At 35.8% G+C, this 14,582-nt stretch overlaps 1 protein-coding gene across 1 annotated transcript; it reads left to right on the plus strand.

Moving 5' to 3' along the window:
* The first annotated feature begins 12,406 nt into the window (after positions 1-12,406).
* LOC149839446 (uncharacterized) lies at positions 12,407-13,761 on the plus strand. The gene is made up of 2 exons (XM_090004129.1): positions 12,407-12,637; positions 13,458-13,761. Exons 1-2 carry the CDS (start codon positions 12,416-12,418, stop codon positions 13,542-13,544), a joined length of 309 nt encoding a protein of 102 aa, XP_089860255.1. The 5' UTR covers positions 12,407-12,415; the 3' UTR covers positions 13,545-13,761.
* The last annotated feature ends 821 nt before the right edge of the window (positions 13,762-14,582 follow it).

Consider the following 14,582-nt stretch of genomic DNA (forward strand, 5'->3'; position numbering starts at 1 on the left):
TTATATAGGATGAAATTTTGCAAGAAAAAATAATTTTGCAATGCAAGTGCGATTCGAATAAGAGATATCACAATATCGGACTTTCACAAATATTTTAGAATTTTGCAATACTTCATGCGGTACTCATCAACAATTTTGTAATTATTAGACTTTCACAAATTTTATGATTTCGCAGTTTTTTATGCAAAACTCGGGGAGTTTCGTATTTTTTTTGAAATTTCGCAACTGTAGATGTGATTTTGTTGATGAGTTCTATGGGTGTATTATTTTAGCGTCATAACGTGCGAAAATCAAAAATTTGCACCAGCCAAGGGTAAAAGAGACAAAAAAATTGAGAACCTGCGATATTGTTCATTCGGCAGATTCGGTAAATTGTGGGGCATTTTAGGAAATGCATAATTTTTGCCATACACTATGATCATTTTTCGTAATAAGAAAAACCTTCGAGTTTTTCCTAGCTAGTGTGATAAGCAACAAATGGTTGCCAAAAAGTCCAGTTAACTTTTTATAAGTGCAAATTCTACTATTTAGAGAGAGAGAGAATGCACATCTTATTTTTATAAAAATATCAGATTGTCTAATTTTAACATTAATTTATGATATCTTAAGCAGTTTTTTCATGATACAACAAGTACAAGAGAGTAGTGGTGGACATCAAGCCGAGTCGGATCAACCTGATTCAAGGCTAATAAGGGCTTGACAGGCCCGAACTGTAGTCATAGCTGCTGAGAGCCAGATCCAACCTTGTCGAGCTCAGGCTCAAAGGTTTGGCCCGGTACCCGATGACTAGGCCCATATCAGGATTTTGGTCGAATATATATATATATATATATACAAAGTCGTGCATTGCACGAACTTAAAAATTGGCAACGAATGCAATACACGGTTGAACATAGGTCATATAACCGTTATCTATGAATTGTAATAAATGAAAAAAAAAATGAAATCCCATTATGCAAGCTCCATTATCCATGACAGGGTCCGTCAATTTGATCCAATAAAAAAACTGAGGAACACACCTCTCATTTTTATATCAAACCCAAGTGGTTGTTCCAGCTACATGTTTAAATTGGCCTGACCCAAAACCAACTTTGTTTAATCATGCATGTTGAATACACTGGCCCAAGATTACAAGAAGCTTAACCAAGTTAATGAAAACCTTTTCAATGTCTTTGGTTGATTAATGCAAGGGTCTTTTGCAAAATAGTCCCCACCTTATTAGCGATTTGCAAAATAGCCCCCTGCCTTATGAGCTTTTATAATTTAGTCCCCACCTTTTCATTAACCCTTGCAAATTGGTCCCTCAGGTTAATAGCCATTCTTCTTCCCTGAGGGGTGTCAACATGTCAGGTTTACCCTGACCCGATCCGGACCAAACCCTATAGGGTCTGGGTATGGTGATAAATAAGAAAACCCGATTAAGACCCGGGTCCAAACTCGAAGGTTCGATTAATACATGGATCTGGATATAGTTTGTGAAATTTTATACCAAACCCGAGCCCTACCCATGTTTCGATTAAGACCCACAAATTTTCAATGTAAAAATGATAAAAAAATAATATTTTGCCAGGTATGGTCCTTATAGATTCATGTAGTTTTTATCAGGTCTGAGTATAGTTTCTCTTATAGTGGACCCGATTAGAGCTGGATCCAAACCCGATATCATACCCAAAAATCGGATCCAAGTCTGGTTTCACATGGGTCCAAACCAAACCTGACCCGTTGATACCCCTAGTGACAGTAACTATATATTAAGGTAGGTAAATTGACAGTTCAACCCTCCCAAGAAGACCATCTTGCAAAACCTGAATAAGATAGGAACTAGTTTGCAAAAAGTGAGTAAAATTGACCTTGCGACCTAAGACTCCCACCTCACCTTGCCCCCCTTTTACCCAACTATCTCATGGTTCTTCCACCTTCTCTCCTTGGGATCTGACTCCCACTCGTCATCATTCTCTTCCATCCTTCATCTTTTTCACATTTCACCCTCACTTTTTCCTTTCTCTCCTATTTTTTCTGTTCACCTCTTTAACGATCAGGTGTAACCCAGTGAGCCATAACCAAAGAGCTTTGTTGAAAAAAAGCAATAATTTGAGCCAAACAACGGCAGCATGTTGGGTAACAGGGTCACATTTTTTGTGACAAGCACGTCATTTTGGATGCATGCCACTACGACACAACACTGGCACGCTATGAAAATTGACATGTAAAAATATTGATTTCATATTATTTAATATTTTGTAATATTAATAAATATATTTTTATTACTCAACATGTCGAGGACCAATCCAGAAATTTGCCATGGAAGTACTCCATGAAAAGTTAAGGATTTTTTTTAAAAGCACACCTAAATTATGGGCGATAATAAAAAACACACCTAATTTTTAGAAATTGTTAAAAACATACCTAAACTTATGCTCTGTTAATCAAATCCATGTTTCCGTCCATTTGACTTGGTTATCTTATCACCAAACCAAGTTGAGTCTGAAAAATAAATTGACTAATTTATCTTCAAGCTTTCTTTTTTTTTGTTAAGCTTCCCACGACCTTCTTTCCATATTCACTCAACCAAAGAACTTTCTTCAATGAGGCCTCTCTCAGTCTCAGTCTCTCTCTCTCTCTCATTGTTTTTTTTCATTTAATCCTTTTTATATTTGATTAAAATCCTAAAATCGGTATTGTTAGACTGCATTTTTTTTGGAATCTAAGTTGGTCGTTCAACAATTTGAATCCCGATAATATGCTAAAACCTTAATCTCTTTCTCTTTTTTTAAACCCCAACCTGGCCCATGTTTATTCCTAATCTCTCTGTCCTTTGGTACCTTATTTATACAATTTGCATCTTATTTTATTTGCAGAGAGCATGCGTTCATGTTGCTGCAAATTGCTCTCCGAAGTCTATCTGAATCTTTGAAGGTTCACATAGGTGGTGAATTGACATTGGGTAATTGGTGTTGGAACTTTGAAACTCTTTCTACGGTAATTGATGGGACTAATGCTTGGAGGCACAATGGTTGCCCCACCCGGATTGAACCCGGGTGCAGTAGGATTGAACACAACCTCGATTCTAGGAAGCAACCAAGCCTGCACCTCATGAGCAATGCCGACCACTTCTTATACTGAGTAGCCAAGCCACCATGACACGACTACCCTTGAATAGCTTTGCAGAAAGACCAAAGATAGAGAAAGGGAGAAAGAGAGAGTGCGCACTAGAAGGAAAATTGCATATAAACTGACTTGAGGCAACTGCGTTTTATATAAACCCAGTATGCATGAGTCCATAAAACCCTATTATGGACCAAACAGGTAGCATACACTCATTATAGTCCAAATGGGTTGCATGTGGCCTTAAAGGCTCGATAAAATTCTATTTTTTTGTGTTTTGCAACACCAATTATGCTTAGGAGTGTAAGGTGCAATGTTTCGTTTGTGTATGCCATGCTTTTTACAAAATTTTATAAAATCATAAGATAAATATTTTTCACCTCTATCTGACCTAAATGAAACAATTTTGTAATTGTGATTTTTTTTAACTTTATCTTTAAAAATCTTGAATTTTTTAAATAACTTATCTTTGTTTTTCATAAGATAAACATAAACAAATTTTGAAAAATCATCAATAAAAGTAATGAAATCTTCATGATTTGAAGTGTTTTTAAAACCACAAATATTACTATGTATGAGTTCAAGAATTTTAAAACTTCTTTCCACTCCGTGAGAAGGTTTGTTAGACAATTTTACTTAAATACACACATCACATTTATTATAATGATCATGCTTGCAAACATGAAATAATTATAATTTACTAATTTTCTTAATGAATTCAAAATGCACATGACCAAGTCTAGCATGTCATACTTCAAGTGAGTCAAGCAAGTAAACAAAAGAAGATGCATTATTATTAAACACATTCAGTTTGAATAGGCCATTAAAAAAAAGCTTTTTCAATAAACACACGGTTCTTTGACAATATTAAATTATCGAATTCAAAAACACAAGTTTAAAACCACATGTTAGAAGGAAGGTAAATATGAGGTTCTTAGTCACAATGGGTACATGATACACATTCGTAAATGTAAGACTTCTTGGATGTGAATTTGAGTTCTATAGTCCTTTTTCCTTCAACCTTTGCCAATTAGTCTTTCATGTAAACTCAATTGTCTTTCCCCATGACATCGTATGTTTTAAATATACTCCGATCATTACAAGTGTGAATTGTATATCCTGAATCCGCAAAACACCTTTTGTCCATTTGAACCATAAAAATTGAGCTTATTACAATAACTAGGTTTGCTTAGAGACCTTTTGCCTTGCTGCCTTGTCTTTTGCAGTGACGATACTCTCTTGCATAGTATCTTGGTTTGTCACATACATAGCATGAAATAATCTCTCATTTTGATTTATTAAAATATTTGAGTTTCTTTTTCTTAAACTTCAAACTGGGCTTTCATCTTGACTTATGATCCATCATATTCACTTTGGTCTCAACTTTTTTAACTTTTTCATTTTTATCTATATGACAAGTTTCTTCTTCAATTCAAAGATAAGAAAGAAGTTGTTCTAAAATGAAATCTTTGTTTTTATGTTTTACCATGTTATAGTAGTTTTTCTATTAATTGGGTAAACTTTTAATTATTCTAGCTACTTAGAAAGACTCATCAAGGTTCACGCCTTCTACATTAAGTTGGTGAGCAAACAATTGCATTTAATAAACTTGAGATAGAAGTGATTTATCATAAAAAAAACTTGAAATCCATATACTTGCTAACAAAAAACTTATAGTTTTCATAAGCTTTCATGCTATATTTATCTTGAAGATCTTCCTAAAGCCTTTTGCATAAAGTCTACTTAAGAGTAGATATCAAACTTCAGGTCAATCGATGAGACTGATGCTTGTAGATGCACAATAAAGGCACTTTCTGAAAAGCGATGCTGCCCCATCGAGGTTTAGGGTTAACCACAACCTTGCTTATGGGATAAAAATCAAATCTACACCTCATGTGCAATGTCAGCCACTCCTTACACTGAGTTGACATGCCACCACGACATGACTATCTTTGAATAACTTCATAGGAAAAAACAAAGAGAAAAGAAGAGAGATAGAGCATAGGAAGAAGGAAAATCACAGACCCGAGGCAACTGGGTTTATATAGACCCCGTATGCATGGGTCCATAAAAGCCAATTATGGATCAAACATACATCATGAACCCTTAAAGGCTCAAACAACTGTCCACAATGGGCTAACTGTGACCACTAACAGACTAACGATACCCACTAACGTCCCAACATTTTTGGATACATTGAGGCTAGCCATTAGGCTAGGTGTCGCTTTCTAGCAAGGTTGCAAATGACCTTTGATTGCGTTGGTCAACTATCAAAATGCTTAAAAAAATAAATATTTTAAGTGGTTTTTATGAGGTATAAATTTGTCTAAAAATGTCTAAGGTGTTTAATTGACAAGCCCAAGATCTAAGCTCCGTGAGGGCCTTGCCCTCTAAGCCAACTCTCTATATTTTAAACTGAAAAGATTTTTAAGATAATCAATGTGGGACTAAACATTTTTCATAAAGTGGGCTTTTTCCTCCAAAATACTTTCTCAAAAACTAGTCAAAGGAGATATTTTGCCAAAACATTGTTTAAAAAAGGTATAATTTTGAGCCAAATACTAACAATTGGCAAATTCTAAATGCCAATACAAACTAGAGCAATTATTTTTGTTGGAATTGCTTTGTTTTAATTTCAATCTTGCATAAAAGGTTGTAGTTTTTGAAGGGAGACAAGTTCATTCTTGGGGAAGTTCTTGAAAACACATTTTCAAGGATAAAATGGTAAATCATGTCACATATTTAACCACAAGTTGAAAGAAGTAAACTTTGGGGCCTTTAATTAACCATGAAAAGTTTAGGTGTGTTTCTTATATCAATTTTAGAACTTAGGCGTATTTTTGAAAATTTCCCAAAAGGTTACAATGGGTAGGTCCCTGGAGCATGATTGGTATGACTTTTCCGAAACCAATCGAAGGTCTAATTAAGCTATTTTTACATTTAAATTTGGATATAGCAGAGGTCATAGGATGGGTTAACCAGCTAAGGAGATTAGCGAGTCCAAACTATTTTATATGCCAATGAAGCTCTTGAAAGAACAGACGATATGGTAATAGGATATCGATCCAACTCCAAAATAAAAAATGGTGGATCTGCTTTGGTTGGACTCAATGAGGGCAAGTAGATGAATGGATTCAGCTTTGGTAAAGAGTCACCACTCACCAAGTTAAGTTCGTATCTAATTATCTTATAAATGAAGTCTAATCTAGATAAGATAAACAAATCGGGTGCTGGTAAGGGAATGCCCACTTAGATTCTGGATCCCACAGCCTGTGGCTGTCAACCAGTTAGGAATCAGTGGCGGAGCCACATTGAGGCCAGGGTGGGGCAAGTGACCACCCTGACCCAGTGAAAGTCGGGTCAGTGCCCACCCTGATGAGAGATTGGGTCAGGGTGGACACCACCACCCCCGACCTCATTTTTGTGCCCTTGCTTGACCCCTATTCCTCTCTCTCTCTCTCTCTCTCTCTCTCAACTTTGCTGGAGTTTGCCATATGCATGCACTAGTGGCTGATTTCTTCTTTCTCATCATCATCATCTTCTTCTTTCCTTTTGTTTTTTTTCAAATTATTTCATAAATTATGAATGAATGCTTTACATGGTTTTGATTTTAGGGGTTTTATTTATTTTTTCAATAATCACAATGCATAGTTTTTATTTTTAAATAACATGAATGTTTAATTAGGATTTTAGGGTTTTTTAATTAAGCTTAGACATGTAATGAATGCTTTATTTTGATTAGAATATTAAGGGTTTGACTTTTCTTTTTCAATTAGCATAAATCTATGAATGTTTTAGGACTTAGGGTATTGATTTTGGTTTTTTTGTCCAAATGACATGAAAGTTTTATTAGGGTTTAGTTTTTTGTGTTTTTTTTTTATATTTTCAATTATCATTAAGTATGCTTGGTTTTAGTTATCACTTATCAAACCCTAAATCTATGATTTTTGTTAGGATTTAAGTTTTCTATTTTGGTTTTTAAAATGAAATTAATATTTAATTAGGTATTTTCCTGTTTCTCAACACTAAACATAAATCTATAAATGTGTGCTTGATTTTTGTTAGAATTTTAGGGGTTTTATTTTTTATTCAATTAACATATATGTGAATGATTTTTGTTGTGATTTAAGGTTTTGATTTAGTTTTTTTTATAATAACATAAATGTTTGATTATAGTTTTAGAGTTTTTTAAAACTACCACTAGCACTACAAAAAAATAGTTGATTAGCGACGGAATTTAGCGACGGAGTTATATCGTCGCTACTTAGCGACAGATTAACGAGAGAAATGAATCCATCGCTATATTTGTAGAATTTTACGAAACTAGCGACAGAAAACATTCCCTCGCAAAATCCGTCGCTAAGTAGCGACGGATTTTGCGAGAGAATGTTTTGTCGCAATAAATACGACAGTTAGCGACGGAATTGCGACGGCTAAGATTCCGTCGCAACATAGCGACGGCCTAGGCGACGAAATATTTTCTGTCGCCTTTTTTGTTTTTTGAATTACGATGGCTTAGCGACGGAATTAATCCGTCGCTAAGCCGTCGCTATATGTCGCATTACCCCTAATCCCAGCCCTCTTTTTCCTTTCTCCTTTCGCTGCTCCCGCTCGCCGCCCTCTCCCTCCTGCCGCCCTCTTCCTTCCGTCAACCTTCCGCTGCCGCCGTCGCTGCCCGGAGCAACCGCAGGTACGTAAATGGATTGGAGGTCGACCCCCTGCTTTTTCCGGCAGGGGGTCGACTCTGCCAGGCGGTCGACCCCCTGCGTTTTCCGGCAGGGGGTCGACTCTGCCAGGCGGTCGACCCCGGTAGGTGGTCGACCCTCTGCCGTGTCCGGCCGGGGGTCAACCCTGGTAGGGGGTCGACCCCCTGCCGTGTCCGGCCGGGGGGGGGGGGGGGGGTCGACCCCCCGCCATGTCCGGCCGGGGGTCGACCCCCCGCCGTGTCCGGCAGGGGGTCAACCCCGGCAGGGGGTCAACCCCTTTTGATGTCCGGCAGGGGGTCAACCCCCTGCCTTGTCCGGCCGGGGTCGACCCCCTTGCCGTCTCCGGCCAGGGGTCAACCCCCTGCCTTGTCCGGCAGGGGGTCAACCCCTTTTGATGTCCGGCCGGGGGTCGACCCCCTGGTTTCTTGCTCTTTTTTTTCTTTTTTCAGAAATTAGGGTTTTTATTTTATTTTTATTGTTTAGTTTTCTTTGATTTTCATTGATTAGGATTTTTTATTTTGATTTTCATTTATTAAGCAATTGAATCAAATTTCTTAAATTAAGGCTATTTGTAGTTAATTTAATTAGGGTTTTTTATTTGATTTTGTTTTATTAGGGCTTTGAATCAAAATTTAAAAATTAGGGCATTTTATAGTTAATTTGATTAGGGTTTTCTTGGATTTGATTAGAGCTTTTATTTTTATTTTCTATGATTAGGGATTTGAATCATAATTTTTTTAATTAAGGATTTTTAGTTAATTTGGTTAGGACTTTAAATCAAAATTTTTTAATTAAGGCTTTTATAGTTAATTTGATTAGGTTTTTTTTATTTATTTAGAGTTTTTATTTTTATTTTCTATAATTAGGGATTTAAATCACATTTTTTTAATTAATACTTTTTAGTTAATTTGATTAAGGATTTTTTTGTATTTGATTTGGGCAGGTTTTTTCCTTGTTTGATTAAGGTTTAAATTGTGGCTTTTTTATTTAATTTTATGGTTTATTTTTCTTATAGTTTATGATGTTTTGGTTTATTTATAATTTATTTTCTTGTATTTTAAGGTTTTATGATTTAATATGGTCGAATAATTTCATGGTGACTTCATTTTAAAACATCATTTTTTTTTGCAGATTTCTCAACAGAACTTGCTTGTGCCCCGCCACCCGTGGTAAGTAAGTGACAAAAACAATGCAAATCGGGTAAATACCCGTGGTGAGTAAGTGATGCAAGCCCATCACATGTTATTTAATTTATTGAATATAACACTTTATTGTTCACACACTCACTTAGTTGTTGATATCTATGACTACTTTGTTGGAGTTCGGAGATCATGCTGAGCATGATTTTAATGTATGAATATGGAAGTGTTCTTATTTTTGGAGTACGGAGTCCATGCTATGCATGGTAGTAGTTAGTGGGATATTGAAGTGTGTTTGCTGCAGGTACATGTTTGATATTTGTTTGATATGAATTATTTCGATGTATTGCAATGTTTGATGTGATTGTATCCATGCTTACATGTAGTTACTTTCAATTTGATTATGTCTTCCATGTGAAATTGTATACTGAAAGCATGCTTCAAATGAATGTATCGTGTCATGAATAGTTTGCACATGAAAATATTAAGTTATCAATGCATGCATCATAATTCTTGTGATTGTATGACATCATATATTGCATGATAAATTTGATATTTTCTTCATCATAGTATTCTGATGGTTCTCTTTTAACTGGTTAGGATACTATTCGTAACATCATACGACAGAATGACTGCAAACCGTGAATGGATGTACCGTAGGATAGTAGACAATGAGTTATCGCATGAATATATGGATGGTGTCGACAGTTTTATTGAATTTGCAACGGCAAGTGTCAGTACGGTAGATCCCACAGGTCGGATTAGGTGTCCCTGCAAGATTTGTAAGAATAATCGATTTGTAGAACCTCATGGCGTTAGACATCACCTATACAGGAAGGGTTTTGTGAGTGATTATCAGAACTGGACGTTTCATGGAGAAGAATTTAGAAACGATTTTGATGCACGGGTGAATGTGGTGCACGATAATCCATATACGAATTTGATATTTGATGCTGCAGGAACAGAACTGGGTTCTGCTATGAGTTCTAGTGATGTAAGAACTGTCGTAGATGAAGAATCACCAAACGATGCAGCTAGTAGATTTTATGATTTACTTAGAGATGCTGATGAGCCACTTTGGAACGGTTGTGAGAGTCACACTATCTTGTCTGCAGTTCTTCAACTAATGAATTTGAAGTCCGAGTATAATTTGAGTCAATCATGTTTTGACCGTTTGTGCATGATTGTGAAGAGTATGTTGCCTAAAGATGAGAAATTGCCACAAAATTTCTATCGTGCGAAAGTTATGGTCAACGCTCTAGGTATGGGTTACAAAAAGATTGATGCTTGTCCAAATCACTGCATGTTGAATAACAGGGTTACGGTATTCAAGTGTCATTGGTTTGATCCAACTGCAACAAGACTCGACAAAGCTTCAGGCATTGTGGAGGTGAATCATAAATCCAGGTTTGGAACATATGAACCATTCATATTAGCCTCGCAAGCTCAACAAGTTTATTATACTTCATATCCGAGTATAAAAAAGTCAGATAGAAATGAATGGTGGGCAGTTTGCAAGGTGAAATCCAAACTATACCCCGAGTATGATCAGTTACAAGAAGATGAGTTAGCTGAAGACAGTGATTACTATCAATCAGATGATGTCTGTGACTTCGCTTATGGTCACGATGTTGCGCATGATATGCATGTCATATCTCCATTGGCTGATGAAACATTCATAGAGGAATGTGATCCAAATGATGTACCAAGTGGATGGGCAAACAATGAAGAAGAAGAAGAAGAAGAAGAAGAAGAAGAAGAAGAAGAAGAAGAAGAAGAAAGTCAAACTAGTGACGAGGAAGAATTCTCAAGCTAGTGAAAAAAATCTTATACTACAAACCTCTATTTAAATGCATTGTAATACTTGATGTGAGTTGTATTGCAATACTTGGTGTGAATGATTAAAAATTTTATTTCAATGTATTGTAATACTTGATACGAATGATTCGAATGCATTGTAATTTATCTGAATGTATTATAATTTATGCAATTAACGAATGATTTGAATTAGTGCAATACTTGATGTCAATGATTTGAATTATTTGAATGCATTGCAATGCTTGATGTGAATGACTTGAATGCATTGTAATACTTGATGTGAATTATTTGAATGTATTGTATGACATATGTTATTTGTTAGAATATGGTTCGTGGAGGTTATAGTGGTCGCTCATCCAGTAGTAGCCAGGCTCAACCTTCATCTTCACGGGCTCCTGTGATAGGTATATCATATAACTAATTAGATGCTTGATTAGTTCAAATGCACATTCTGAGAACTTGGTGTGTATTTTTTTACAGATGATGTTGCGCCTGTATACGACCTACCTACACCAGTTGATCGCACAAGTCAACAGCCAACACAGGAAACAGGGTCTTCACAGGCTGGCACAAGAAGACTCATTCGAATAGTGTATATCGATAATCGACCGTAAGTATTTTGTTTTCAATTATTGCATATCTTTTAAATATTTTATATTGATATTTACTGTGTAACAATTCATGTGCAGCACGAGGTTTGAGCCACAAGAAGTAGTACGGGAGATTAGGAATTCACTTCTTCAACATCTACCAGGACCAGTTGCTCAATGGAAAGAGTACCCAAAGGAGGTATTAGACAGATTGTGGTCCTCATTCATGGTATACAGTTGTTCCTCATAGTTAATGTGTTTCATATTTAATTTATTTAAGCAATGTCTACTAACTTTCTGAAAATATTTGTAGGCTTCGAATCGCTTTGCAACTACGGTGGAAGAAAATGATGCAAGGAAGGTGTGGCAGAAGGTGGCTGCCAATCGATTTGCAGACATGCTGCACACTATGAAGACTGCAGCAAAAAAAGCATCTGGCGTAGTAGATGATCCATTACTGTGGAAGGGCCATGGTCCTATTACTATCAGGAGAGATTACTGGGATGAAATGTGCGATATGTGGGCGGGAGATGCATTTAAAAATCGCTCTGCGAAGGCTTCACAAAATCGATCGAAGATGCCCGAAGCCCATCTACACACAGGTGGATCTAAGACATTTGGGAGCCACCTAAAGAAAATGGTAACTCATCAATATATAATATTAATTTTATAAGTATAGTTGCAAATTTGTGTACTAAATCTTTTGTCATTTAACTTCGCAGGAAGCAGAAAAAGGAGGCAGTGTACCATATAAGGATGTGTTTGTAGAAACACATAAACGGAAGACCACGGGAGTCTTCGTATCAGAGAAGGCGAGAACGACAACGGTATGTATTAATTCTATTAATAATCATTGCAATATATATGCAAGTCATCATAATGTTATCATTAATTATTAATGAATACTTTAAACATTATTTTGTAGGAGGCATATGAGCAACAAATGGTAGAGCGATATGGTGAAGACGCTACTCAGCATCCATCATTTGATCCTACAGCATGGGTGACTGCAGCAGGTGAACCCAAAAAAGGTCGCGTGTTCGGGTTTGGGAGTAATATGAACACTTCACCAGTTATTGGTTCTTCCAGTTACGGCTCACCAACTTCTTGCGCCGACATAAGCTCCAAGCAGCCGACTATTCTTTCCGGTGATGATGTACGCGAGATCATTAATGAATCACTGAATAACTACTTCCAATACACCGTCGCCCCCTTTCTCCGAAATGAGATCAAGGCCGCTGTTCAGGATAGGGGATCTTCGATTCCAGGTCCCTCTCAGGTATAATCACATATATAGTTTTTTTGACTATCTTAAAGCACATCTGAGCATGGTAGAATCACATATAGAGTTTTTCTAGATGCCTTAGAACACATATGAACATGCTATAATCACATATTCAATTTTTTTACTGCCTTAGCACACATATGAGCATGATAGAATCACATATATATATATTTAACTTTTTGTCTGTCTTAGAGCACATATGAGCATGATAGAATCACATATAAAGTTTTTTTGATTGCATTAGAACACATAAGCATGCTATAATCACATATTCAGTTTTTTTACTGCCTAAGAACACATATGAGCATATTATAATCACATATTCTGTTTTTTGACTGCCTTAGCACACATATGAACATGCTATAATAACATATAGAGTTTTTTAACTGCCTTAGAACACATATGAACATGTTATATATCATTTATGATAGAATCACATATAAAATTTTTGGCTTTGCCTGCCTTAGAGCACATATGAGCATGCTATATTCACATATTCAATTTTTTTACTGCCTTAGCACACATACGAGCATGATCGAATCACATATATAGTTTTTTGCTTGCCTTAAAGCACATCTGAGCATGGTAGAATCACATATAGAGTTTTTTTATATGCCTTAGAACACATATGAACATGCTATAATCACATTCAATTTTTTGACTGCCTTAGCACACATATGAGCATGATAGAATCACATATAGAGTTTTTTTATTGCCTTAGATCACACATGAGCACATGATAGAATCACATATAGTGTGTAATTTATTTCATTATATTTTGTTTATCAATACTGACTGTTCTTTTCTTGTGTAGGCTGCTAGCGATAATCAGGGTAGTGGAGCTGAAGGGACAGATAAAGACAATGAACAAGAAGACGCACAAAATCTTGGCGATGATTAGAGGACTGTGTTGAAGAAGTTCTATTTTTTTTATTTTTCCTAATTGTAATTGTTGAATTGTAAATAATTAAACTTCTTAGTTTTAAGGTGGAACGATTAATTATTATAGATACTTGTTATATGAATTTTTTTGTGTGGTTTGTTTTTTATTTACAGGAAATATAAATTGTACAGAAAATATAAATTGTACAGTTCTCCGTAATTAATTTTTAAATAAATTTTTTTTGATTTTTTTTCGTTTTTGCGACGGATTAGCGACGGATGATTCCGTCGCTATTCATATTAATCTAGCGACGGCTTAGCGACGGAATTAAATCCGTCGCCACGCCGTGGTCGCCGTTTAGTACCGGCGGATTGGCGACGGAATATAGCGCTCGTTATTCCGTCGCAATTAGCGACGGACTTGGCGACGGAATAATTCCGTCGCCAGTTAGCGTCGAAATATTCGCGACGTAAGCATACTGTCGCCGCGTTGTCGCTAATCCGTCGCTAACATGGTTAGCGACGGATTAGCGACGGATTAGCGACGAAAGGTGGTCGTCGCTAATCTACTGCTCTGTTGTAGTGTAGGCATGAATCTATGAATCATAAATGCTTGGTTTTAGTAGAATGTTAAAGGGTTTATTTATCAATCATCATAAATCCATAATTTATGATGTTTATAAGAATTAAAGTTTTGATTTTTTTTTTAAATTTATGAACATTTAATTATGGTATTAAGGTTTTTATGTGTTTTTCCTTCTCAACTAGCATTGAACATGAATCAATGAATAGTAAGTGTTTGATTTTGGTTAGAATATTAGGGATTCTATTTTTAGATCAATCAGCATAGATGAGAGATCCATGTTTTTTATCAATTGCTCTTTTTTTACAATTAACAATGAACAAATTATGAATTGTTTTTTAAATATAAAATAATTAATGATGTCAATTTTAAAAAGTACATTTTAGAATAATTGTTTGATTTTTTCATAAACATATTATTATTATAATTTATTAGTAATTTGTTTTTCTTTTTACTATGTATTTATGCCCACCC

The sequence above is a fragment of the Nuphar pumila genome, chromosome 4 (genome assembly GCF_984573655.1).
Source record: "Nuphar pumila chromosome 4, dmNupPumi1.hap1.1, whole genome shotgun sequence".
Classification (NCBI taxonomy): domain Eukaryota; kingdom Viridiplantae; phylum Streptophyta; class Magnoliopsida; order Nymphaeales; family Nymphaeaceae; genus Nuphar; species Nuphar pumila.